Genomic DNA, 25998 nt, shown 5'->3' with positions numbered 1-25998 from the left:
CAGCCATCCTACTTCTTCTAATAGTAACTCTGTAAATCTGAACCGTTGGATGGCTGTCCGCCCATTGGTCGACCCCGGCCAAAGGAGCCGGGGGCGGCATCATTGGCAGCTTGGTAGCCGCCCGACCGACCCTTGGGATCAACGTCATCGAGAGATCGGTAGCCATGGCCACCGCGGCCGCGGCCGCCTCGTCCGCCCCTGGAGGCACGATGACTTCGGCTAGGGTTTCCGCCCTTATTGCGGCCCCTGCCGGAGTGAAAGCCTCTGGTCTCGTTCCGGCCGGCATACTGAGCCGTCCGAGGCGTCCACTCTTCGTCTGCATTGTGCTTGCGCTTGTGAGACTTGTTGGCAAAGAGACTCTGGTATTCATCTTCCTTGGGGTCCTCTGCTTCAATGCGGAGAATCACCTTTTCGCCGACAGTCGTCTCAAACGAAAAGCGCTCTTCTACCGGCACGGGCTGCCAAGCAGTAATCTTCCCAGCATCCACAGGGCGAGCGCCTTTTCTAAGGGCAAGCACGACAAGCGGTATGGGGTTGTCGGTGTGAAACTTTGCAGTATGAGGCACCGGGCGTACACACGCAGCCCAGATGGAGTTGTCAAAACAGGCTGTGCCGGTGACTTCCCACAGCATCTTGCTGCCCATGCCGCCAACCTTTTCAAGTATGCTTGCGGGACATGGCCTGGGGCAGATGAGGATATTGTTGGCATGGAACTTGAGGTCATTATTCGATACGCTAGCAGGAATCTTGGCGAGCTTCAGAAGATTCTTAATGTCGTCGCCGCCTATCATATAGCTAGTGAAGAAGACTGTCTTCTTGATCATGAGCTTGCTCTTGGAGGAGGGCTCTTTGGTCAAGGTAGTGTTGTGTTGGTTGATCATGTGCTGGACTTCGGCGACTTCAACGACGGGGTCAAGAAGGGTCGAAGAGTCGACTACCTGGACAACGTCGGCTGTGATGGGGCCTCGTGTGGGCGCTTCGGTCTGACGCCTGTTGTATTCGGCGAAGAAGTCTCGGAATCCCTTTGTATGCCTCGGGCGGTCTTCGTACACCTTGATCTCGGTCGCCTGCTGATACGTCTCCATGAGGGCCTCGAAAAACAGCTGCTTGAAGTGCATTGTGTTCTGAAAGCTCTGATTTGCAGGGCTGACTCTGGGTTTCAAGCTGACCATGTCGAACTCGAGCCCTTTGCTTGTCACCATCCTTTTGATCAACTCGCCAAAGCCATGCTCAGAGCGACCCGTCAACAGCACGCACAGAGCATCAGGTTGCTTCGTGCTTAGCTTGACAAGATCAGCCACTTTTTCGTTCCACCAGCCCTCCCAAGCTCGTTCTTCTTCCTTCTCGGCGCCTTCGCCAGTGGCTGCGAGTATGCGGTTGTCATGCCACCACCCGCCATTGGAAAATGCTTCTTGGGTCGCGAGCAATCCTATCGTCGGGCCAGTCCATAGAGTCGGGTTCGGCATGGGGGTTCGGAATACTACAGGTGTCTCCAGGTCAGTCTTGGATATGGAGCTTAAGTGGTGGTGGGGGAGCAAGGGGCAAACGTACGTGTGTTGTCGAAGTCGTAGACATGAAGAACTCGGACCTTGTCAACAGCTGGGACGATCAATTAGCCCGGAAACCCGCAGGAAGAGCAACATGCAGCATGAACGAACCTGGGAGCTGCTTCGTCAAGATGGACCACCGGCCGAGTGCCGTGACTGTGAACTGCGAGCTCTTGGCGCCATGGTATGCGCTGTACGCCGATGCCATGGCGCTCGATAGAGAGGAGGAGAGACGGCGAAGACGAGCGGCGACGGTAATGCTAAGGGATTGGTGAGCGCGGTGCGTCTGTTGGCAGCCTGAAGTCGTGATGCAGGCGCTGGGCCGAAGTTTTTGGGCCGAGCAGATGTCGAGGGTCAGGTTGGAATTTGTTCGCTGTATATAGCTGGAGGCGGCTGTAGGTGGTGTGCAGCGCCTGGCCCTTCTGAAGGGGACCTGCTTTAGTGGGCTGTGCACTGGAGGTCAGCAGCAATACGGCAGTGGCTGCTCCTCTCCCGTCATAGGATATTGATGATGATGGCCCTACCCTGCATTCATCTCATCTCTGCCAGTTCATGATCTTTTGGAGAGCGATTGGGGCAGCGTTTTGGGACTTTTGAGTTTTGCTGCTGCGTCCTTGGGTCTGATGTGAGATTATCTCATCAACTCTGCTGTTCTTAGCTGGCCAAGCCAATTGTAAGCTGATTGAATGAACTTACCGCTGGGGAATGATGAGGGTGGCGATTGGGTTGGCGCTCTCACCCGCTTTGTGCTTTGTTTCCATCTATGAAAACGGCAGAGTCGGGGCTCGACTTTGCCGTTCAGAGCGAGTGCATGTGATCTCATCCCATCGATGCAAGTTCTAGCCCTGATTCTTATTCTGCTAACTCGGCACCCCGCGACTCCGAGGAATTAAAGTATCATAGCAGAATGCGGAGGAAAATGCACCTACTGCTGCTTAAGCTCGGAGTACCCACCTCCTACTTGGATGCCCATTTCCTCGAGAGCTACCATCGAGTGCATGTATCTACTCCTCCACATAATCAGCGTGCCTTGACTTTCTGCTACTGAGCCGATCTTCTTCGAGTACCTATCGGGTACCATCACGGGCTCAAATAGCCACGGGCTCCCCTTCTTTTTATACTTTCCATGGCATCTCCGGCCAGCACAGCCGTGCGCTTCCTGGCTGGTTCCAAGAAGGCGCCTAAGGGCATCGTGCAATTGCGACTGCACGTCAAGCCTGGAGCGAGTAAGAATAGAGAGGGCATTCAGGCGGTCACTGACGACGTGATTGAACTTTGCGTTGCGGCCCAGGCTAAAGAGGGCGAGGCCAACCAGGCGGTGATTGAGGTTCTCAGCGAGGCCCTGGACATCCCCAAGTCGAGGTTGGTTCTGGCTCAAGGCGCGAGATCGAGAGATAAGACGGTGGTTGTGCAGGATATCAAGGGCGATGGAACTACGTACGCCAATGCGATCCTCGAGCTGCTTCATAAGGCTAGCTCCGAGGCCTCATGATGATGGATAGCCCGCTTTTCTATATGATGAGAGGTTCGTCGCCGGACAAAATCCACATGGTTTTGTTCCTTCATCTTCGCCGGTGACTCAACGCCGCTCACCCCCGCCATTCATCAATCTTCCAAGTTGGCTGCTTCGCATACCTGTATGCACTGCGGCATGCACTCCAACACGCATGGCGTTGCTATTTAATGAGCTTTCGAGCCGATTGTTTTGCGACACGGAAACATGTTGTAGAATAAGCTTCATCTAAATGAAATTCATCATGTCTGAGCCGACCTTTACCATTCAAGCTCTCCAGCTGCAAGACGTGCCCGGGGCAGCTCAGCTCAGCAGCGATGCCTTCCTGACGGATCGCCAAACCCAGATGAAAGCTCTGGGTCGAAACCCGTTCGATATGAAGAAATATCACACGGAGAGCCTTCCAGAAATGCTGAAATCACCCCGGTGCGTGATATTAAAGGCCGTTGACAAGGAAACGGGGGAATTTGCCGGCTTCTGCAACTGGGGACTCATCGGATTTTCGCCCGAAGAGATGCCCGTAGTGGAGGGCAGGATTCAACCTCCCGAGAGGCCGGCCGCAGCTCCGGCAGAGCGGTCTGAAAATGAAGATGAAAATGACAAGGAAAATGAAAATGACAGGGAAAAGAAAAAAGATGAATCGTCAGCGGTAGAACCAAAGCCCAGTCCCGATGCAGACCCAGACGATCCCATCGAGCGACTCCAGGCACTTACAGGCGCCGATTTGGATGCATGGCAGAAGGAAGTGATGCCCAAAGGCACCAAGTGTCTCGTGGTGATCGGGCTTTCCGTCTCACCCAAATTCCAGCGACGGGGCATTGGGTCAGCGCTGCTTCGCTGGGGAACCAAGATATGCGACGAAGCAGGCGTCTTTGCCTGGGTTCACTCGTCGGAGCCGGCGTGGAAGATTTACGAAAAGGCAGGATTCCAGGTGATTCGCACGCTCGACGTGGATCTGGACGAGTACGCTCCGTGTCCCCCTCCGGACGAGGGCCCGGATGCCAAATGGGGTCATTACGTCTTTCGATATATGAAGTATTTTGGCTCCAAAGACTGAAGGCGGTTATCGGATGGACGTGCATGTAGCATTCCAAGGCATATCAATATACTGAGGTACCATCCATCTCTTGTCCATGTCTCGCCGTCGTCCATTTATAGTACAAGTGCTTTGCATATGAGCATCGACAGATGTTTATCTCAGATGATTGGCAAATCCACAGAACGCTTGCCAAGATTCGAGCATTGCTGGATACAGTACTGATCGGCATTGTGCGGGGGGAGGGATTCGGTAAAGGAGAGCCCGAGAAAGTCAGATTCCGACCAGGTCTCAGCTAATTATAAATGAAGAAAGGAGAGGCTTGATGAATCTCTGCAAGTATATCATACCATGCCCCCGTCCGTCCAAGGGGAGTACCAGGGGTAATTTTCTTTCTAACAACACTCAAGGCCAGTAGTAATTGTTATATGTTGAGCACCAACTCTGAGAATCATCGGAGCTGGTTCCGGCCTGCTAGCTCCACGGGTTGAATATCTCATCCTTGTTATGCTTCAGATTGAACATGGAACACAGAAGCTTTTTAGGTTGAGACCTGAGCCGCGCTCCTTGCCCTGCATGTCTTGTTCTATTTACGGCAGCGCGGCGTGCGTGCCTCCGGACCGTGTTTGCTCCGCTGGTCTCAGAGTTGGTTTATTTTTAGAGGTCTGCAAGAGCATGTGTACATGTATATTCTAAGACATTTTTCATCTAAACGCGTATGACAGGCATACAGCTGGTGCTACATATGCGCAGTTGTTGCAGTCAATATTTGATCCGTTGAAATGGACCCTGCCTGCGAAGTAGGTACTCGTACATACAGGCAGCGAATGATCCCTGAGAGTGGCAATTTTGCGGAAGACCGGTCCGCTGAGCCTAACTGGAATGGAACCTTAATCCATTCATACCACCTTGACGGGAGTTGGCCCGAGGAACCTGAGCAGCTTTGGAAGACCCCAGCGGCAAAGATGGCCTGCCACGCGCATGTACTGGTACTTGTACTTGACACACGCTCGTCCATACATGCACATATCTTCACCTCTCCGTATCTTTGCAGATGATGGACAGCATCTTGCTGCCGGTCTCATGCCATCTATCCATTGCATCGGCCAATGTGCGCCTAGCTGACTCTGCTAAGCACTCCCAGCTTGTACCGAAGCGACGGAGTCCAATTACAAGCGTACGGGGATCGCCGACAGCGGAGCCGTGGCCAGACTTGCAGGTGCATCATGCACGCACCAAAAGCCGGCGATTTTGATGCTGGAGAGGTGCTGCAAGGGAGACTGACTTGACGTGATTGATCTCAACTGATTAGAACAAGAACGAAAACAAGAACAAAAACAGGGCATGTTGCGATTACTTGTTGCTATGTGCTAACAAGCGAGCGTCCCGGACCTTCTATTCGTCGCCGGCTAAGGATCAAAACGGCTGGGTGTGCGAGCCGATCGAGGTGATGAGGTGTAGTCGCCGTGCCGGGCTTCTTTTCAGCCCCGCAAAGCGCCCATCGTGATGTATCACGGCTTGAAAAGGGTTGAACGGCGAATGAATATTCTTGCTTGAAGCGGTAGGCGCCCGAAAAGAAAGACAGGAAGCCCCCCCCCCCCCCCCCCCCCTTGTACATGCATACAGGCGCTTTTGGCCCCCTCCCAGATAGTAATAAATGACCTCCCTTTCATCACCTGCTTCCCTGCATGATTTGTCCAGGTGGCTGTTAATGGGGGCAGAGCTGATAAGTGCACACATACAAGTATACGGAGGGTATGAGCATCGTTAAGATTGGACGGCACACACGGTGTATCCCGTCCCAGGCGCGGCTTGTCTTTTGAATGGCTACCTCGTACTCGGACCTCCTTTGTCTGCCCTCCCAGCTAAGGTGCTCACTAGCACCGCTCATTTCATATTTATATTGACCAGACATCGAGACTGATAATGCTCTGGAGACACCACTGCGCTTCTTCAGGTATAGGGGTTGAGTTATAAATTGAGGCTAAAAAGCTTGCCAACTTAGCGAGGAACTAGCTCTACCACTAAGATGGAAGTGAAGAGCTAACAGAGACTCCATGCTTGCGCAAAAATACTTCCGCCAGCCTGATTCAGATGCCAAAGCACCCCCGGCGTGGTGGAGGCTGCATAAGACTCAATCCAAGCAAGCATCAAGCGCGCAGAGAGTACGAGTACTCGTACATGCCCGTGTACGAGTCTTTACGAACATTGGAAGAGTTACGAGCACATGGCGGGGGGGCTCGTATAGGTACTAGACGGAGTGGTATTATAAGCACTCGCTGGTCTGGCATGTTGGGATGGATGCTTGCCACTTTGACTCCATCTCGACAGGTACAGGTGCAGGTACATGTGGCTGACACTGCGCCGAGCAATAAACAACGTCGAGAACGGACCAGACGAGAAAAAAGAAAAGAAAAAAAAAATCACATATCCCTAGTCCATCATCTGCCGGGCCTTGGCGCAGCAAAAGAAAGAAACAGGCACGCGGCTGGCTGAAAACTGGCCGTTTAAATAGGTTGGCTACATGGAGAAAAACGCTTATTGCTCCCCTGTACTCCGTAATAGCCTCGATGCTCTGCTGGGCGCTCCGTGTGAGGGACAATGCGCCACACGGCTCTAGCGCCTGGAGATGTCCCAGGAAACGAGGGCTTGCATGTACCGTGCATTAGGGACCGCCACACGGATCTGGCTAAATACAACACGGAACACACGATGGCTCCTGGGCTTTGGATTTGAGACCCCCCTTCTTTCCAGGTTTTTTTCTCTCTCTCTCTCTCTCTTAGTACTATTATCCCCCCTGTGGGTACACGTTGATTTTTTTTTTGGAATGATTCCTCTGGTATTAGTGAAAGTGGAAAAGACGGGGTCGTACTAGAAGTGCTGTGTGTGTCTTGTTCTTGTTGGTTCTTTTCATTTCCTTGCTTGCATTGGATTGCATGATTTCCATGTTCTCTACTCCGTACCTCCAGTCCCCTTAGCCGCATGAGGGATTGACTGCATGTGCCTGCCTGCCTGCCCGTACGGGTACATTGATGTCAAGTATCAATACCTGCATGCATACCTAGTAGCAGCACTGCACAGCACTGCACGGAGCCTCAGCAGCCGTCAATCGCTATATCTGGCACCGCTCCAGCACGCTTGCAGCGCTGTTGCCCTCTGAACTGAACCACCCACCTGATCTTCCTCGTTAGCCTAGGCCCGGCCCACCCTCCATCTCGGGCCATCCATTCGCCCATTCAACGGAGCTGGGCTAAATCGTCCAACCTCGATCCAGCCTCGACGCAGCCAGGCTTCGAGGTCAATTGCTTCGCTCGCCAGTTGAGACGAATCTCGCTCGCCGACTTGCGACGTCATCTGCCAGCTTGACGTTTGACGGTGCAGAACATTGGCTCCGTCCTTCTGCCAGCCCGGCGCACCGCTTCCGTGTCCGGGCGCTTTTACGTCCTTGTGCCGTCGCTCCGTCCGCCAGCCAGCGAAAAAAGGCCAAGCCCAAGAGGTCCCCCAGGTCCAGCCATCAACGCCCGTCCGACCCGGCGGAGAGAAAGAGAGAGAGATTGAGAGCGGAGCAGGAAAGGGAAAGGGGACCTTTGACGCAGAATCCGAGCGAGTCCTGGCCGCCTCTGCGACTGCAGCTTGTCGATTCTTGGCCCGTCGCTGAGCCTCAATTGGAGGCGCGTCGCTTCCTCGCATATTGCCTCTTTTGATCCCGCTCAAGACCGCCCCGACTCGGCCCAGAATGTCCGGGACAGAGGCTGCCGCTGCCCCAGGCGGCGGGGGAAACAATGCCAGTGAATTTGTGAGTAGGGCTCTTCTGCTTTGCTTTGCCTTGCTTTGCCGTGCAACTACATGAGTGCTAATCCGATTGATGATGTCAAGGTCCGCAAGCTGTTTCGGTAATTGCTCGCCAACAAACCACAAGTCTCTCCGCACTCGACTGACGTCGCCTTAGCATGCTCGAAGACCCGTCACACCAAGATGTAGCTCGCTGGGGGAAAGATGGCGATTCATTTGTGGTTGTCGAGGTGGGAATCATCTGGTTGCGGCTTGATATCTGCCTGCGTGCGCTCTTATTGACTTTTTGTTCATAAAACAGGGCGAAAAGTTTACGAGATCCATCCTACCGAAGCATTTCAAGCACAGCAACATGTCTAGTTTTATTAGACAGCTCAACAAATACGACTTTCACAAGGTCAAGCCATCCGGCGATGGCGACACAACCTCCCCGAACGGCAATGTAAGTCTCTTGGCCAATGGAATACCCCAAGTTACACTACGTTGGGGGGCGCATGACTAAGAATTGGGACTCGATGTGCAGATCTTGGAGTTCAAGCATCCCTACTTCCGCGTCGACAGCAAAGACGATTTGGATAACATCCGCCGAAAAGCGCCGGCCACGCGGAAACCTCAGGTCGCAGAGGACTTCACCACGAGCCAGCATGTCAGCGTCATATCCGAGCAGCTGACGGCTACGCAGCAGCAGGTGCAGCAGCTCCAGGAGCTGTTTGCCGACGTTTCGCAGACCAACAGGCTCCTCGTCAACGAGGTTCTCACCCTGCAGAAGATGCTCAATGCACAGAAGCAGGCGCAGCACGAGATGCTCAACTACCTCTCTCCTTACAACCACAACCGGAATAATGCGATGATGAGCCACTCGTTGAACTCGAACGGCAACATGCCGACGGGGGATGGAGACGAAGCTGTGCCGGAGCTCAGAAGGGCGCGAGAGCTGCTTTCCAGCGTCGCGGCCGACGCCGTAGCTGATCGTGAGCTTGAGCGTCTGCATGACATTTACGAATCCCCCGCAGACTCGGCAACCATGGTGACCCCCGTATCGATGCCGATGATGCATGACCCTATGAATGACATTAGCCGGTACCCCGTTTATCCTGTAGGACAGACTGTTGGCATTGATCCTTTCCATTCGGATCACATCAACAAGATTCCATATGCTATACCCAACGAGGGCAGTGCCGGCCCCATGGACCAACACCACCAGCAGCAACACACGCCGCAGCCCGGGTCATCCAATCAGATGAACAACGTGCCCGGCCCGGCGGAGAAGCCCGTGTCGCTGTGGGGACCAAAGAAGCCTGTTGTGTTCCTGGTGGAAGACGATCCCACGTGTGCCAAGATTGGCATCAAGTTTCTCAAATCTATGGGCTGCGATGTTGAACATGCCGTAAGTAGAACTCGTCCTTCCCCCAGACCGGAAACAAGAAGAGGACGCTGCGCGGCGCACGATCCCGCGTTGCACGTCGGTGATGTTTAGCGGCTAACAACTGCAGAATAACGGCGCGGAAGCATACAGCAGGATCAGTACCGTTGGCCGTGACCACTTCGACCTGATCTTCATGGACATCATCATGCCCCGGTTGGATGGTGTATCGGCAACCATGTATATCCGCCAACACTGCCCGGCCACGCCCATCATCGCGATGACGTCAAACATTCGTCCGGACGAGGTGAATGGATATTTCGAGCATGGTAAGTTTTGAAGGAACTGGAGAAGAATCCGATTGTCGGACGTCAAGCTGACCGTTGCACAGGGATGAACGGCGTGTTGGCCAAGCCATTCACAAAGGAAGGCATGCTCAAATCTGTCAAGACAAACATGCAACACCTGTTGAAGAACCCACCCAGCCAGTCGGACAACGGGCACGGGTCTGCGTTCATCATGAACGTTCCGTATCTGAACACGACGGTCAACCCGATCAAATTCGAGTCGCCTACTCCGCCTGCGGGTGCCAGCGGGTCGAACTGGTCATCCGGCCACATGTCCCAGAACGGGGTCGACCAGAACTTTGGGCTCATGGACGGAAGCAGCCAGTATAACATGTCGCAAAGTAGAGGCGCGTACTCGACGATGGATGCTTCCTCTGGCCGTATATCCGATCATGATAGCCCACCGGAGAAGCGGCAGCGTCTGAATAACTCGCAACGAAGCTATGCTTAACGCCAGGGCTGATGATTAATGTTGTGCATCAAGATGCTCTGTTGGATGGACCGTTTTGTCTTTTCTGTCTCCTGAACCCCCTTCCGCTTTCCGCTTTCCAACTTCACCCACCCCCCCTCTTGTCGACTCATTGCATGGAGACACTTTGTTATCGGCGTTGTGACTTGTTTTTAAACCCAAGGAGGAGCCCCTTTTCTTCCTTTTCTCCTTTTCTCCATCCTCAGAGGTGGATTCCACCTGTTGTCTTGGGATATTCGGTTGGGATGATGATTTTGCGTACCGGTTGGATATTTTGTCGGGGCATTCTGTGGCAATGTTTCCCAAAGGAGAAGGAAACGCTCTATTTTGTTCTCTGTCTCCTTTTTGAAATGAACGAAAATCGGAGTTGCGATGATGTATGCTTGACTAAGTCATGGATTTATGAGGAGAATTGGGTTGGGAAAGGCCCGCCTATTCTGTGATGAAGCCGTGCTGGGTGCTGAAAGACCCAAAAAGCACTAGGGAGCCTGGATTGGTGACTATTCATGACAGAGAGTGGTTAATCATACAATCTGTTTGCACGAGGAAACAAACTTGACAAACTCACCATTTTTGTAAATAGAGTGAATGGATGGCCCGCCCTTGAATGTGTAAGAAACAAAGTCGAAGTGTGAGTGAAGGTGAGATGACTCAATGCGCCCCCAGGTACGGAATTACGGGGTCCGGAACCCCCAGAAGTCGAGATGACAGATGGGAGGCCGTCGCGGCATCAACACTTTATATTTTTTTTCTCTTCTCTTTCACTCCCCTGCTGAGCGGAGGAAAGAAATGGGCCGGCGAGATCCGATTGCGCATCTCCAGGACGACGTCACATTTGTTATACATAGACGAGGTCCGGGGGATGGGCATGTTAGCGGTTTAGCGGAGCACCAACTCCGGCCACCACTATACATGTAACATGGATCGCCCCAGGGAAAACGTACGACGTCACAACAAAGAAAGAAAGAAAAATACGAGCAGGCCAAGGATGCAGAAAAAAGAAAGAAAAAATCACACCTTGGGATGCCTGTAGCCGTTAGATCCGACGGCATTTGGGGGGGCAGGCAGGTTCCATAGGGGTCTGGACCCGTGGAATGATGGAGACGGGCATTTTCTTTGGGAGCGGGAAGCGGGGGGGATGACGGACGGCGAATGTGTTTTGGATAACGGGAGATTTTTGGTGATGGATAGAGTGTAAGCGTGGGGGTTTAGGGGAAGGGATTCGTGAAGGCTCAGGTTTTATATATAATCTTCTTCTGTATGGAGGGAGTATTGGAGGGGGAAGAGAAGAAGATCAATGCCCATCGGTTAATGCGAGGAGGGCGGACTTTGAGCCACTTATACCGAAGAGACTGGGGGGCATTGTCAGCCCGGGAATTTTGTTTGCTACACACATCAATGCCTTGCCAGGGCACTAATCAAGTCTATCCGGGTGCCTATTATTACTACCTTGGGATTATCATGTGGCAAAAAAAAAAAAAAAAAGCAAGGTCAGAGTGTGTGTCTGTCCCTCGCGTAAGCTCTGGGGAGCGAGTTGTTTATGCGGCTGTTGTGCGTTGATGCCGGTAGCCTTTTTTTTTTGGGTTGGTTTGATGCTACCTCGCCTCGCCTGGGAGGAAGATCGATGCGGCGAGTGGGCGGGCGGCGGTTTTTGTGTCTTTGTGTGATACGGTACAGTACGGCGGGAGGGCGTTTTGGATGCTTGTAGCACTTACACGAGAGCGATACGAGGGGGTTTGTTTTGATTTGTTTTGTCTTTCCAGGTAGTTGGTTTTGAAGATTGTGTATCTGATTGTAAATGCGGCAAGCCAATATTGTCCTTGCACGGCATTATCTAGTAGCTGACTGATGAGGGAAGGGGGAATAAGAGAAGGATTACGGTGGAGAGAAGATAAAGATGACTGCTTTTTGCCCTTCTAGTTTGGGGAACTTGCGAGACTATTGCTTTGGGGGGAGGGCATGAAGCTGAGCGGATGATCTTTACTAGATGGGGTAATTTTGGGTGTTCTGGTTCGGAGACGATCCGGAGGGTTGGTCCAAACTCTATCCTTGTTCATGTGAGGGGAAAGAAGCTTGAGCTCTTAGAGCAGTTTAGATATGTAGAGATTAAGAGTTAATATATGTATGTTAGTTTGTTGTAAATACAAGTTATTGGATGTTGTGGTTGATCAATCATTGAAGCTTTGTGGTAAATTCATAGCTGGTATGGGAGCTTTGAGGGAGCTTACTTATTCCTTGATTCTCATACTGTCACTATGTTCTTCTATCAACTGCTGCTACAGCTATATTCCTCTACTATCTGGTCATGGAATGTTATCACTACATGTACTCGAGAACCTGGGTTGCGGAATAGTCAGTTAGCTTCAGAAGGTGTATGCCTCTAAAGAGCCCTATAAGCTGACGGGCACCTCACTTTACACGTACCGTATCCAACACAGTATATCCCCATTATTCACACCATACACTTTAGCTGCCCAGTCAGTTTCAATTTACGCGTCCAGACGCGTTTTCCCCAATCAATCCAATTGAGCATCTCCCCGCGCAAGGGTTTGGGCCTTGTTCGCCAGATCAAGCATTCCGACCTAATTGTAATTTTCCGTCGCAGGATCAAGCCGTCAGCCAATCAACTCGAATTCAACTGTCTTTTCTTGCACCAAAAAAGAGAAGCAATGCCACACTCGCTCTCTCCCAATTCAAGCGACGCTTCTGCTGTCAAGGACGAACAACCAGACGGCGAACCAGGAATTCCCGCCAGCGCTGCTCCAGCAGAGACAGCCGCAACAATGGCAGATGGCGACATCGACATTGATATGAACGAGGCAGAGGCACCGCCCGCAGGCCAAGCAGAGGTAGCAAAAAAGGAGGTCAAATTGGACGAACTATTCGCAGATGACGACTCCGACGACGAGTTTCCGAGCTCGGCGCCCGTTAAGCGTGAAGGCGTCAGCTCACCCGTTCGGGCAGCTTCACCCTCGTATGTGCTCGCATCTGATGAATCAGCCCTTGCCCATGGAGAAGTAGCAGGTCACTGACTACTCAATACATAGAAATATCCCGGCCTCGGATCCAGAGGTCATGCGCAGTTTCTACCAGCGACTCTTCCCCTGGCGACAGCTTTTCCAGTGGTTGAACCACAGCCCAATGCCCACGAATGACTTTGGCAATCGCGAGTTTGCTTTTACTCTGCAAAATGACGCATATCTGCGGTACCAGTCTTTTGCAACGGCAGACCTGTAAGCCAATGCCGACCAACCGCATAACCCAGCCAGTTGTGCTCACGATGAATCTAGATTACGGAAGGACGTCCTCCGCCTCATGCCCTCCCGTTTCGAAATCGGCCCCGTCTATTCAACAAACCCTCGAGATCGAAAGACTCTGCGCAACTCGTCGGCCTTCAAGCCCTTGTCAAAGGAGCTCTGCTTCGATATCGATTTGACTGATTACGACGACATCCGAACATGCTGCGACAAGGCCACCATTTGCAACAAGTGCTGGCAATTCATGACCATGGCCATCAAGGTTGTCGATGTGGCTCTGAGAGACGACTTTGGCTTCAGCCACATCATGTGGGTGTACTCTGGACGAAGAGGTGCCCACGCTTGGGTGTGCGACAAGAAGGCTAGGTCGATGGATGACCAGAAGCGCAGGGCCATAGCAAACTACCTGGAAGTAATCAAGGGTGGTTCGCAGAGTGGCAAAAAGGTCAATGTCAAGAGGCCGTTGCACCCACATCTCAGGTGAGCGACGAGTTTGTGCTTTTGGTAGATGAAACCAATGGCTGCAATGGTGCTAACATGCTCTTCAGTCGGAGTCTCGACATTCTCAAGACGCACTTCCAAGAAGATGTACTGGCTGAGCAGGATCCTTGGGCAACGGATGAACAGGCTCAGAAGCTATTGCAACTCCTCCCCGACAGAACCCTAAACGATTCACTACGCCGCAAATGGGAAGCCGCTCCAGGACGATCATCAATTTCAAAATGGGCTGACATTGATGCCGTGGCCAAGACTGGCGCAAGCAAGCACTTGGATGCTAAAGCATTACTAGAAGCTAAGCAGGATATTGTACTCGAGTATACCTATCCTCGCCTCGATATCGAAGTCAGCAAGAAGCTTAACCATTTGCTCAAAAGCCCCTTTGTTGTGCATCCAGGCACGGGACGGGTCTGTGTGCCCATTGATACCAAAGCTCTAGAGGACTTTGATCCTCTTGGCGTACCTACAGTACAAAGCTTGCTTGCGGAAATTGATTCTTGGAAGGGTGGAGAGGACGGCGATGAAGATGACAAGTCGAAAGCTACTATTGCGGACTGGGAAAAGACTAGCCTCAAGCCGTATGTTGAGCAGTTTAGATCATTTGTGTCGGCTCTCATCAAGGATGAAGGGGTTGCAAAAGTAAAGCGTGAGCGAGAAGATGATTCAATGGATTTTTAGAATCGTAATGAAACGGAGCATCAATGTATTGTCACTAGGTTGCATATAGCGGTGGGATATATGATTTTGTGCCGCGTGTTTTGGGTATAAATCTCGGTTTAGTATTGGTCAAGGAGCTATATACAGCGATTATGTCTATGACGATGTCTCTTTTAGTTGTTCAGCGTGTCCTTCATCTGCAGCAGCAGTCGATGCCTCGGCTGTCGAAGCATCTTGTACCTTGGTTTCTGACGCCTCCGCCCCCTTTTCCTCATCTTCATCCTCCTCCTCATCCTCGTCTTCACCCCCCTCTTCAGCCTCTTCACCATCACCAACATCTTCACTCCTTAATCTCCCACCCTTTCTCTTTGGGATCACGCTCAAAAATGCCTGCCCCCAGTCACCACACTCTAACCACTTGAGCATAATCTCAACCACATGGTTCGTCGCCAGGACTTGCCGGCTCTGCATCACCATGAACTGGCCAATCGGCAGTCTTGCCGTCCGAATGCCCAATTCCCGCGCACGTCTATAGCAAAGGCCCTTTTCGCGGTTCTTGTCGACCAGCCCGCCTACGACATAGCATGTGTTTGGCTCCAAGCGCTCGAGCGTGTAAGGGGAATCCGATGACAAGTACACAATGTCCTTGTTCGCCGCGTCCAGGGGCGGTTCCGGGCCAGGAATAGGAAAAGGATCGGTTTCATCACGAGTCCACGTCGAGGGCTCGTCGAGGCTGCGCTGCAGCGACTCAATCATTTCACCTCCGCTGCCGTCGGGGGCGTTCATGCGCTCGCGAACTTTTGCCGCGCAGCTGGTGAAGTCGCCGTCGTGGAACCACACGCCCTTCCAGTTCTTGTGCACGCCGCCGAGCACCTCGTGGAAACGCTTCGCGATGCCCTTGTTGAAGCCCGCGACCCAGAGATGCGAGCGGTACCTTGCCTGGCGGTTGTCGGAGTAGGCCCGGGTGACCTGGCTGGACAGCGACACGCGCTCCTTGTCCATCATGTACTGCTCAAAGTCGCAGTCGACGATGATGCCCACGGGGGCCAGGGTGGACGGCGTCTTCTTCTTTTGCAGGTCTAGAGGGTCGACGCCCTGGGCGATGAGGGCGGCGCGCTCGGAGCGGACGCGAGATTTGCGCTCGTGGCGCTTTTCCTTGCGGCGCTTGCGGCGGTCGTCTTTGCCGGCTTCCCATTCTTCTTGCTTGCGGAGGCGCTTGAGGGCGCTTTTGGACATGGGAGGGTTTGATTGAGCTTGTTCTTGTTCTTGTGATGTGTCTGTTGGTGGTGAGGGTGGTTGTGCTGAGGCTGAGGCCTCGATCGGCTCTGGTGAACTCATTTCTGCGATGATTTTATGTGCTGTAAGGCTTGGGTAATATGTTGTGTATGAGTTTATGAGGCAATGAAGATTCGATCCGTAATGAGAAGCTCAACTGGAGCTGGGTTGACTCCGAGATTGAACTGCTTGTTGTGTAGTTGAGATCACATCTGCTGGATACTATTCATGTGATGGTGAGTCACACCGGAGCTGTACCAGCTTATTGTTGAGAGTTCTGTGCCTCCTAGAAGCTTCCCAGTTGAATGAAGCTATCGACATTCACAATTGATCACCGCGATGCCTCCAGAATGCCCTCAATCGCCAATATCATGGAGTTTTCACAAGTCTTATATCCTCTCTTTTTTTTCTACCTACCTAAGCAGCAATCTTTTGCACCCCAAATCTCTTGGTGGGCTGGTGGGGCCCGAAGCAAGTATCTTTGTACCGCCGCCCAAAATCCGAAACCAGTCCAAAATTCTTTCTCGTCCAATCACAGCACCCCAATTGATGACAATGGCCCTCACGTGATGCGCAGTTCTCGGCATCCCAAGGGCCTCAAAGGCCATGGCAAAACAGCTCCTCCTCTCTTTTCAAACTCCCATCAACGGGCGAGATTCCCAATTCCACAACGCCATGGCGAAGCCGTATGTGCCGCATGACGTCCTTGACGAGACGGCCAAGACTTCATTGGTCGGCCTGGGCAGCGGCTTCTTCATTGCCGCCATCCAGAATGCCCTGTCGAAGCGCAACGTGGGCGCTATGAGCGTCTTTACGCGGGGAGCTCCCATCATTGGCATTTGCGGTATGGACTGAGTCCCTGCGACGATATGGCTCCAATTGGGCCGGATCTTTGCGCAAAACACAATCACCAGAGAGGATTTTTTTTTTTTTTTTTTTTGGCTGACGGGTGTGCTGTTTGTGTTTTCTAGCTGCCGGTCCCGGTGCCTACGCCTTCTTCTCCCGGACGATGATGAACCTGCGGGAGAAGGATGATGCTTGGGCCGCCGCCTTTGGAGGTTTCATGTGCGGCAGTGTTCTCGGACTTCCTTGTAAGGACCCCCCTTCAGTATTTTTACATGGTTTCCGGTTATAGCGCGCATGCTGACTCTCGCCTCTTTGCTCTAACACAGTCCGACGCACACCCATTGTGCTGGCTCTTGGTGCTTTCGTCGGCACTGCCCAGGGCCTTTTCCACGTCTCCGGAGGACGGCTGGACAGCTTATACAAGGAGGAGGATGAGTTTGAGCGCAATGAGACTATTCGACGGACAACCCGTCTGCCCGTTGAGCAGACTGTTGCCGAGCTGGGCGAGGGACGAGGTAAGTCTTGACATTACTAGATCTCTGTAGCTGGTTCTTGGTAAACTGACGTCTAAACACAGGCATCCGTCCTCCTGGATATGAGGAGCGGAGACGAGAGCGGATCAAGGAAAAGTATGGCTTCGAAGTTAACCCCGTAAGCGCCACCGCTGAGGGTAGCCAATAAAAATGATATCAAAAATGAAAGAATTTAAAGCCAGCTGCCAGAGATTTTCGAGGTGAGTTCTGCGGCAGCTTGTACATATATCCGTCGCATTCCAGTGCGGAAGAGATGCGATGCTAGATAATCGGATTTTTTTTTGTTTTCCACGTCGTCATTGCCATTGCCATTACTGCATGTTTTTGGATTTGGGCTGCCGGTGTCATGACGACTAAACTTAGAAAGGTACGTTTTTTCTTTCTTTTCTTTTCCAAATACTCTTTATTTTGCGTCCTGTCGTCTTCTTTTCCATGATGAAATCTCTTCAGAGGCTGTTTATGATATCACTGATTAATTATCACCATATCTACATTGTATTGTCTGATGGAATCTTTTCTTTATCCTTTATCAACTCCTACTGGTTGCATGTCACGAACAATCTGCTGACATATGGAATACACAGGGTGTGAAAGCTTTTCATCTTGTAAAATCGCGGCTCTCATCATGCCCCTTAAATAACGGCGCTCTTTAGTGCTATTATATGCATATCCGTCCCAAATGATATAGGATCTGTTTCCCAAATAAATGCAGTCAATCCCAACTCCTGGCGCTATCAAATGCGAGGCCATTACACTAAAAGTCTGAGTAAAATTGACGTTGATTTTCTCCCCCATCCGTGGAATTTGTTCATAGCGCCTTGACGGATTGAAAGAAGGGGTTGGCAAGCAACTTCTCGTCTGCTGCCACCAATTCCTTTAGCTTGGCCACCTGCTCCTCCTTGCTGAGCTCTCCGTTCTGCACAGCCTCTTTCCATTCAACCAGCACCTTCTTGAGCATTGCGCTGCCCTGTTCCACATCCTCAGTACTGTAGCTCATGCCGAGATCCTCGTGTTTGGTAGTAAAGTCCTCGAGCTCGTCCGCCTTGCGCTTGGCCATGCGGACGACCTTGTCAGGGAAGCGCACAAGTTCGGCGACGTGGATACCGAAACTCTGATCGCAGATGCCAGGCTCAACCTTGTACAGCAACGTAACCTCGCGTTTGGCGTTGATATCGCCATTGGTGCCGCTAATGTGCGCTGTGACGTGCATGTTCTTGACCTGGGGATACTGGTCGGCCAGCGCCGTCAGTTCGTGGAAGTGAGTTGCAAACATGGCAAAGCAACCAATCTCCTTGACAATATGCTCGGAGATGGCCCAGGCGAGGCCGAAGCCATCGTATGTCGAAGTACCGCGACCGAGCTCGTCAATGATGATGAGGGACTCAGCTGTGGCCGACTTGAGGATATTGGCCGTCTCAAGCATTTCGGCCATGAAAGTTGAGACACCCTTGAGTTGAGAGTCAGAGGCACCCACACGGGCAAGGATGGAGTCGAAAATGGTGAGCTCGGCCTCTGAACAGGGGACAAAAGAGCCAACTTGAGCCATGAGGGCAATGACACCGGCTTGGCGGATGTAAGTCGATTTACCACCCATGTTGGGTCCGGTGATGATGAGGAACGACGACTTGTCACGGGTAAGATCCACGTCGTTGGTGATGAATTGGACGTCGTCCTGGAGTTCCATGCAAGGGTGACGAGCACCGATGAGCTTTGTCTGACCCTCGCCCCTGGTATGCATCTTGGGTCGGACGTAAGCCTCAGGAGCGTGCACGGCGGCGTGAGAGAGCGAGACGATGACATCTAGATGAGCCAGCACGCCAGCAAGACGCTCCAAGACGGGGCAATACGAGGATGCTACCTGGACGACCTCGTTCACCAAGCTGCTCTGAGTGCGGTTGTAGTTTGCCGACAGCTGGTCGTGCTCACGACGATAGGCCTGCAGCTGCTTTGTTGTAAAGTAGACGCCATTCTTCTGGGTGGAGCACTCCTGATACTTTGACTTGCCGCGGATGCAGCCAGCCTCTTGTCTCGTCAGGCGCATGCACACGCCGTGGACCTTGTGGTTTGCCTCGAGGAAAATCTTCTTGTCGGCCTCTTGGTCCAGGTCACGAGCGGCGCTGTGGAATTCCTGTCTGATATCACGGTCGAGCTGGTCGAGCTTCTTGCGGATAATACGCAGGCTCTGGTCATACTCTGGCTTGATGATGTACTCGTGTCGATCCAGGGCATCGAGGTCGACAGTTTGCTCAACCATGTCCTGAAGCTTGCCGAGACTATCGGACAACTCTCGGAGCTTGTTGGTGTATGCGTCGTCAAGAGGATCCTTGTAAGCCTCGTCCATGATTCCCTCCAGGGTGCCGATGAAGCCTGGGAGACGGATGACAACTTGATAAGCGCGGACAACGTCCTCTAGATTGGCCTTGCCGCGCTGGAATTTCTTCGATAGGCGGTACAGATCGGGGACGGAGCGCAGGTGCTCTTCCTGCATGGTTTGGCGAAGCTCTGTATCGGTATAGAACGCCTCTACGAGCTGCTGTCGCCTTTCAATTTCATCCTTGCTCATCAACGGCTGCTTCAGCCACTGCGCCAAAAGGCGGCTGCCTACGGGGGTCTTGCAGTGGTTGAGCACACCGTAGATGCTCATCGTCTTCGATCCGTCTCGTGGACCGGGCATGAGATTGAGCGCCTTGAGGGCAGCTGCATCAAGCTTCATATACTGTGCCAAGTCGTGCTGGTAGAGCTGATACTGGCCAAAGTTGGAGACATCTTGTAGGGCGCCAATGTACTTGATCAGACATGCCGCAGAACCCATGGCCAACTTAAGGTCTGTCTGTGGTAGCATGGCAACTGATTTTTCGTCTTTCAAGAGGCGGGCCAGATCCTGTTCGATGTCTTTGATGGCAAAGTCACCAGCTGGCCGCTCCGCTAGAGCGACACCGCAGTTATTGATGATTTGCCGTATCTTTGCCAATTCAGGGTCTTTCTCCTTCTCTCTGTCGCCCTTCTCGTATTGGATGAGGCACTCTCGGACACCAAGCTGAATAAGAAGAGCCTCAAAGTTGGAGTAGAGGTCATTGTCGAGGAACTCGCTGACACCGAGCTCTCGCACACTGGCGTCAGCGAAGCAGACACCGACGCCACGCGCCTCGGAAGCCTTTGCGGATATCTTGACTGCCATAATCATGGGCGCCGAATCAATCTGGCCACCTAGCTCGTCTTCGACATCTTGAAGGTTTCCGGGGGACGCCTGCTTGATGCACTTCCAGTTCATCCGACCGCTGGAGTTCTGCCAGATCTCGATTCTCTTGCCCAGCTTGAAGAGCGCCTCGCGGAGGAACTGCCGGAAGACGGTCGTGGTTAATGTGACGGAGGGGAGACCGGTGTGGTCGTTTTTGCCGAGTTGTCGGACAACGGACGTCGTCTTGTAGACCTGAATTGGGTACGTTAGAGAGGTGAATCGGTTAGGAAAGGCGACGGGATTGGTGTCGTACAGTTTTAGCAATGAACAGGGCATCGTTGCCATGGGCGGTGTACCAGTCGCCTCGGTCGAATATCCGCACGGCATCTTCACCGAGATCTGGCAGAGACTTGAAGAAGCGGATGAAGCCGCCCTCGTCGTCGACCTGGGGTTTCCAATGTCAGATTCTTCAGCACTTGGCCGTCAAGTTGCTGGAGGGGTCTAAGGCGTTATAGTACCTTCAATTCGGGTCTTGAAGCCATGATTGGGGACTGTCAAGGTCGTGATGAATATTCCCAAACGATTCCTCAAAAAACTTCCAAATCTCTCTCCCTAGCTGAGACGAAGAGAATGAAGCATGGAGATGCAGCTGGTCGAAAAGACGTGGCCTGCAGAATCCAGAATCCCCTGTAGAGCCACCGGCGCGTGTCTTGGAGGGGAGACGCGTTTGTACTGCAATCAATTAGAAAAGTGGTGACGCGAAAGGTGGGATTAGGTAATCGCACCAGCTGTAGTAAAAGAGTGGGTGATTCTAGCTGTTGCTTTTGAACATTGGAGATGAGCCTCTTTATCGCCACTATGATGCAGAAATACATGAATATTTAAATGTTGCACCTGGACGCCTCTGTGTAACTACAAGGCAAAAAGATATGATCTCACCAATTCATTAATCGCCAAGTGCAAGCATGGATAATCCCGTGGCGGCAAATGTGCTCGGCACCGCTGGAGCTGTACGTCATTCTCCAACTCACATAGAACGAAATAGACATGATCAAGATGATAGAAATCTTGGAAACAATTCGCTAATGGTAATACATATTAGGTGTGCTGGTCTGTACAGGTACAATTTCCAATTCTTTGCACTGCATGTGGATAGCATCACTGATGAAGACGCAGCTTATCCCCCAAATCATCATCAACTATCGTCGCCACAACACCACAGGCCTACAGCCCTCAATGATGATGCTATGGGCATGTGCTGGCGTCCCTCTGGGAGTGTACAACATCACCAAGGAGTTTAATGTAGCTCTGCGCATCCAGCCCCAGATCTTGACGCTCTTAAGTCTCACCACTTGGGCTCAATGCCGATACTACGACAAGGTGAATACACACATGATTACTTCGCTGTTGCTGTCCAACCGGCATCACCAGTCACTAATCTTAATCTCGATACTAGAAATGGCCCATTTCTCGCTGTCTTCTCGTAACCATTCCCATCGCTCTCCTGATGGCTGGTATACAGATTGGCCTCATCTTCGCCCTGCGAGCCGCTCACTCTTCGCATCTCGCATGGCCGGATACTTTGATGGCAAGTCTCTCTGCGGCATTCCTCGCTGCTGGCGTCCTCAGACACTACTGGGATATATACGTCCATCGATCGGTGCGTGGGATCTCATTCATCTTTGTGGGCATCGACGCCGCCGGCGATCTCTTCTCGCTCATCTCGGTCTTCTTCCAACCAACCCTGGACATTCTTGGTATGGTGATATATGGGACTGAGCTGGTCCTTTGGATTGGCGTGTTCGCTTGTGGCGGATACTTCAACTTGCTGCCCTGGGCAAAACAGAATTTGAAGATGCGCTCAGAGCATGATGCATCTCCCAGTGCCTCTGAGATGTCTGCAGACCCTACTACTCAACCATCTCACGACATCTCTCTTCGAAACATGCCGTCATCCACATCCGTCTTTAGAACGCCCTCAAGCGAAGTTACTGTTGCGAGAGCTAGAGCCGGATTCCACGATACCGATGATGAGAGTGGCGCAATATCACAGAGATGAATCGGGTCTTGTCAGCATCGGCAAATCCATTCCGCTATAATACCTCGATCTACCTCGGCGTCGCAATTCCCTGTGCTTCTACCTGACTAGTATTTTGCCGCATCTTCAAGGATCATAGATGCTCCCTTTTCCGCAATGGCATACACAGTCGCCTGTATGTGTGCACTGATATGAAGCGGCATGACGCTCGCATCCACAACTCGCAGACCCTTGACTCCATATACCTTGAGCCTCTCGTCCACGACTCCTCCTCCGATGCCTGCCTGGCCGCCCATGGCGCATGTGCCAATAGGATGGTATGTCATAGCGGTGCTGTCAAGGATCCACGCCTTGACATCCTCGTCGTCTGTGAATAAACTGGCGGGGGGGTATGCCCATTGTCTCACAATCTTGTTGAAAGAGGGCGCAAGCAATATTTTGCGAGCAAAGCGGGCCGATTCCAGCATGATGTCGAGATCTATCTCACCGTGGGGGCCTTCATAATGCCTGGGATCAAGCACAGGATCATCTTTCTCAGAGGGTGCTGGCTGAATGTGGACTGAGCCAACAGAGAAAGGATATTGGAGATATTGATACAAACTGCCAAACTTCTTTCCAGCCTCTGCCATGGGTGCAGCGCCAAGAAAAAAGACAAATTCCACCTGGCCAATCTCAGTGTCCTTCAGACGCTGTTGCATGATAGCTTTCTTTTCTGGTGGAAACCCGGTTAGATCCTTGGCCTGAGAATATAACCTCTCCAAGGTATCTTGCGGCATGAAAGTGGCAAGAGGCACATAGCTGTAAGCGGAGGGAAGGCGGGTGAGAGGGCCAGTTTGGTCCCGATCGTACTGTGCTCGAGCTGCTGCCGCGTAATTGGCGTCAAAGAAGAGATCATCACGACTCTCAAGCTCTGGGTCAACTTCCACGACCATATGGATGTCTGTTTTATCCCGTTAGCCAACGGCTGACTTACACTGCGATTCATATTACCGAAGCAGGTACAAACCTTTGTGCTCCTGTAGGTTTTCCCCTACCATGGGACTATCCACTTTGACATCAATGCCGGCTTGGGACAATACCTCGGGGTTGCCTATGCCTGATAGCTCTAGTATCTGCGGTGACTGGAGGCTTCCAGCGGACAAGATGACTTCGCGAGATGCTGAGACAACGTGCTCTTGGCCTTTATAGACGAATCGAACTCCAGAGGCCCTATATGCGTTGTCAACCTTGTCAAGGACAACATCTTGAACGATGGCTTCAGTCAAGATGTGAAGGTTGGAACCAGCCAAGGAACAATAGTTGGTCGCAAAGGATCGAGTCGTGGTGCGAGGGTCGATGTTGTTGATGTTTGTCCACCTCCCGACATTCGATCCCGCAAAATGAGCCGAGTTTGTTGGCACGCCCACCGAGTTGAGCGTCTTGAAATACACCTGATTAGATGGTTGAAATTCTTCGGCATAAGAGATATGAATCGGCCCCGAGTTCCCGAAGGCTTCAATGTCATATCGAAGGTCCTCTTGAACCCGTATAGAATCGCTAGGTGGATGAAACGTTTCCGACTTTTTGAAATAGGGGCTATCGGACGAGATCAGAGGAGACTTCACACCATCACCACCACTGAGTCTCGACAGAACTTACAGCAAGTTATCCCATCCCCATCCGGGATTGCCTAGCGCCTCCCACGCATCATAGTCCTCTCTGGCACCTCTCATCCATGTCATAAAGTTGATAGCACCCGATCCACCGAGGGCTTTCCCTCGTGGCCAACTGATCGCCTTTCCCCCAAGACGAGCCTGTGGTGCTGTTTTGAATTTCCAGTCAATCTCAGTGCCCAGCGATATCCCAGCGTAGCCTGGGATCTCGACATCGTCACGCCCGTTGGCTATTCCTCCAGCTTCAAGGACTCCAACAGTGAAGTTTCCATCTTGAGCCAGACGAGATGCAACAACTAGACCGGCAGTTCCACCGCCGATGACGAGGAAGTCAAAGGATTGATGGATGAAGTCGTCGATGGAGACTACCTGCATGTTGCTGTTTGCTTTTGTGAAGAGTGTTCTACAGGAGAATGACTACTGAAAGCCTACAGTTCTTCTTGTTTCAACCTTTCCATGTCTTATATAGATAGCGTGGACTATTAGTGCTGACCTGACGAAGCGTCGGAATAATTGGGAATCAGGCATCGATGCAAAACTCCATGGAACGCGGCACTCAAGTGGATATACCTATACCTGACTTGACTGTAGACCGACTTTTTCGCGTTCACAAGGGACCTCAGATCAGTGTTATGATAAGCTGTCCCTCCCCCCTTTGTAAGAAGACCGGTCCATAGGACGGGTTATCTTTTCGCAACAGCGGGGCAAACCTGTCCATAGGACACCTTGTGGATAATTAATTCTCCGTTTTATTTAACTCAGCTTTAGCCAAACATAACTAAATGTTTACCAAGTCCAATTTCCTCGTAAAATATAACATAGAACTGTTACTAAAATACTTCTATTACAGTTACTATAGAATTCATTTGGAAGGCATATAAAAGCAGCTGCGAATGAGTTCTTAATAGCTTTAATACTCATTAATTATAATTTTGATATTGATGCTAATACTAATACCGATGCTAATGCTAATGCCAATGCCCGATACTAATACTAATACCGATGCTAATGCCAATGCCAATGCCGATACTAATATCATAGAACCTCGCAAAGCTTGTTTGTGGGTCGTTCTAAATAAGGGGATATACTAACTTAAAGAAGTTAGCCTATTGTTTCTTTTAATAAAAACAGGGTATAATTATAGGGAGACCTATAAATGAGTTTTGCAAGGTTACAAGTACATACACATTGAATAAGGATCACAAAAGTCAGCTTAGTATAAGCTCTGCTTTATTATATATATTACCCTACATACTAATCTATATAGAAAGGAATATAATAATTAGTATATAATATAATAGGCATAAGCCATAGATATATACTTTTTTGCTTTATTTATTTATAAAGTGTTTAAAGTACCACAACCCAATACACTATATCCCACTTCATGCAATAAAATGGGGCTTGTACCAAGCTACCTAACCTTTGTGATCCTCGTGTGATGTATGGTATTAATATGTCAAAGAGGTATCAATGGCGATTTTCCCAGTCAGACGCCCCGTGGTATATGGAGCTACAGTGGAGGTCTGGCTGGTTTTGAAGCAGCCCCCTAAGTATATCCACGCAGCTAAACAAGACAAAATATTTCCGTCTACGCAGTCGAGCGAGCATATAACTGGCTACCTAGTGATTTAGAGTTCTGAGATAACGTCTCGAATTTGTCTTCGAGCTACCTAATACCCGAAGAGGTGTTACAAGCCCGGAGTAATTATGCTATTGAAGCTGAGATCTTACGTTAGATCTTAGAGGCATCAGCTTTAAACTCTGCATAATGACAAAAGAGAGACATGTTGATGTCTGTTCTATGACTATTCTTCCGCCTCGGTGTCTCAGACATCATTTCGATTTCGTTGAGATGGCTTCATTCGTCCGATCGAGACATTCTAACCCGTGCACGAGCATCGCCTTCAGACACAATCATGACATCATGGACCGACGCCTCAACAAACTCACTCCTCTCGAATGTTTCATTTACACAAAAACATCAACATGAATGA

The 25998-nt window shown here is 51.4% G+C and overlaps 11 protein-coding genes across 11 annotated transcripts; 6 read left to right on the top strand and 5 right to left on the bottom strand.

Annotated features, from left to right (window-relative positions):
• Positions 1–17: 17 nt before the first annotated feature.
• Triagg1_7349 (uncharacterized protein) lies at positions 18–2308 on the bottom strand (the record flags this gene model as incomplete). The annotated part of the gene is made up of 4 exons (XM_062902075.1): positions 18–1480; positions 1552–1599; positions 1659–1993; positions 2244–2308. 4 exons carry the CDS (start codon positions 2306–2308, stop codon positions 18–20), a joined length of 1911 nt encoding a protein of 636 aa, XP_062753667.1.
• A 365-nt stretch (positions 2309–2673) lies between these two features.
• On the top strand, positions 2674–3039 carry Triagg1_7348 (uncharacterized protein; the record flags this gene model as incomplete). Its single annotated transcript, XM_062902074.1, has 1 exon — positions 2674–3039. The coding sequence occupies one exon, from the start codon at positions 2674–2676 to the stop codon at positions 3037–3039; it is 366 nt and encodes a 121-aa protein (XP_062753666.1).
• Positions 3040–3304: 265 nt separating this feature from the next.
• Positions 3305–4117, top strand: Triagg1_7347 (uncharacterized protein; the record flags this gene model as incomplete). Its single annotated transcript, XM_062902072.1, has 1 exon — positions 3305–4117. One exon carries the CDS (start codon positions 3305–3307, stop codon positions 4115–4117), a length of 813 nt encoding a protein of 270 aa, XP_062753665.1.
• A 3171-nt stretch (positions 4118–7288) lies between these two features.
• Positions 7289–7786, bottom strand: Triagg1_7346 (uncharacterized protein; the record flags this gene model as incomplete). The annotated part of the gene is made up of 1 exon (XM_062902071.1): positions 7289–7786. The coding sequence occupies one exon, from the start codon at positions 7784–7786 to the stop codon at positions 7289–7291; it is 498 nt and encodes a 165-aa protein (XP_062753664.1).
• Positions 7787–7942: 156 nt separating this feature from the next.
• On the top strand, positions 7943–10049 carry Triagg1_7345 (uncharacterized protein; the record flags this gene model as incomplete). The annotated part of the gene is made up of 6 exons (XM_062902070.1): positions 7943–7989; positions 8046–8118; positions 8190–8330; positions 8412–9275; positions 9382–9580; positions 9643–10049. The coding sequence occupies 6 exons, from the start codon at positions 7943–7945 to the stop codon at positions 10047–10049; spliced, it is 1731 nt and encodes a 576-aa protein (XP_062753663.1).
• Positions 10050–12736: 2687 nt separating this feature from the next.
• Positions 12737–14500, top strand: Triagg1_7344 (uncharacterized protein; the record flags this gene model as incomplete). Its single annotated transcript, XM_062902069.1, has 4 exons — positions 12737–13041; positions 13115–13300; positions 13358–13804; positions 13873–14500. 4 exons carry the CDS (start codon positions 12737–12739, stop codon positions 14498–14500), a joined length of 1566 nt encoding a protein of 521 aa, XP_062753662.1.
• A 135-nt stretch (positions 14501–14635) lies between these two features.
• On the bottom strand, positions 14636–15817 carry Triagg1_7343 (uncharacterized protein; the record flags this gene model as incomplete). Its single annotated transcript, XM_062902068.1, has 1 exon — positions 14636–15817. One exon carries the CDS (start codon positions 15815–15817, stop codon positions 14636–14638), a length of 1182 nt encoding a protein of 393 aa, XP_062753661.1.
• Positions 15818–16360: 543 nt separating this feature from the next.
• Positions 16361–17281, top strand: Triagg1_7342 (uncharacterized protein; the record flags this gene model as incomplete). The annotated part of the gene is made up of 4 exons (XM_062902067.1): positions 16361–16598; positions 16726–16845; positions 16927–17115; positions 17178–17281. 4 exons carry the CDS (start codon positions 16361–16363, stop codon positions 17279–17281), a joined length of 651 nt encoding a protein of 216 aa, XP_062753660.1.
• Positions 17282–17941: 660 nt separating this feature from the next.
• On the bottom strand, positions 17942–20853 carry Triagg1_7341 (uncharacterized protein; the record flags this gene model as incomplete). Its single annotated transcript, XM_062902066.1, has 3 exons — positions 17942–20563; positions 20625–20756; positions 20830–20853. 3 exons carry the CDS (start codon positions 20851–20853, stop codon positions 17942–17944), a joined length of 2778 nt encoding a protein of 925 aa, XP_062753659.1.
• A 423-nt stretch (positions 20854–21276) lies between these two features.
• Positions 21277–22370, top strand: Triagg1_7340 (uncharacterized protein; the record flags this gene model as incomplete). Its single annotated transcript, XM_062902065.1, has 3 exons — positions 21277–21321; positions 21488–21691; positions 21768–22370. The coding sequence occupies 3 exons, from the start codon at positions 21277–21279 to the stop codon at positions 22368–22370; spliced, it is 852 nt and encodes a 283-aa protein (XP_062753658.1).
• Positions 22371–22456: 86 nt separating this feature from the next.
• Triagg1_7339 (CAZyme family AA3) lies at positions 22457–24376 on the bottom strand (the record flags this gene model as incomplete). Its single annotated transcript, XM_062902064.1, has 3 exons — positions 22457–23289; positions 23356–23924; positions 23988–24376. 3 exons carry the CDS (start codon positions 24374–24376, stop codon positions 22457–22459), a joined length of 1791 nt encoding a protein of 596 aa, XP_062753657.1.
• Positions 24377–25998: the final 1622 nt, after the last annotated feature.

The sequence above is a fragment of the Trichoderma aggressivum genome (genome assembly GCF_033847375.1).
Source record: "Trichoderma aggressivum f. europaeum strain CBS 100526 chromosome Unknown scaffold_032, whole genome shotgun sequence".
Lineage (NCBI taxonomy): Eukaryota > Fungi > Ascomycota > Sordariomycetes > Hypocreales > Hypocreaceae > Trichoderma > Trichoderma aggressivum.
The sequence above is the reverse complement of the archived record's forward strand: the minus strand, read 5'-3'. Positions and strand labels throughout refer to the sequence as shown.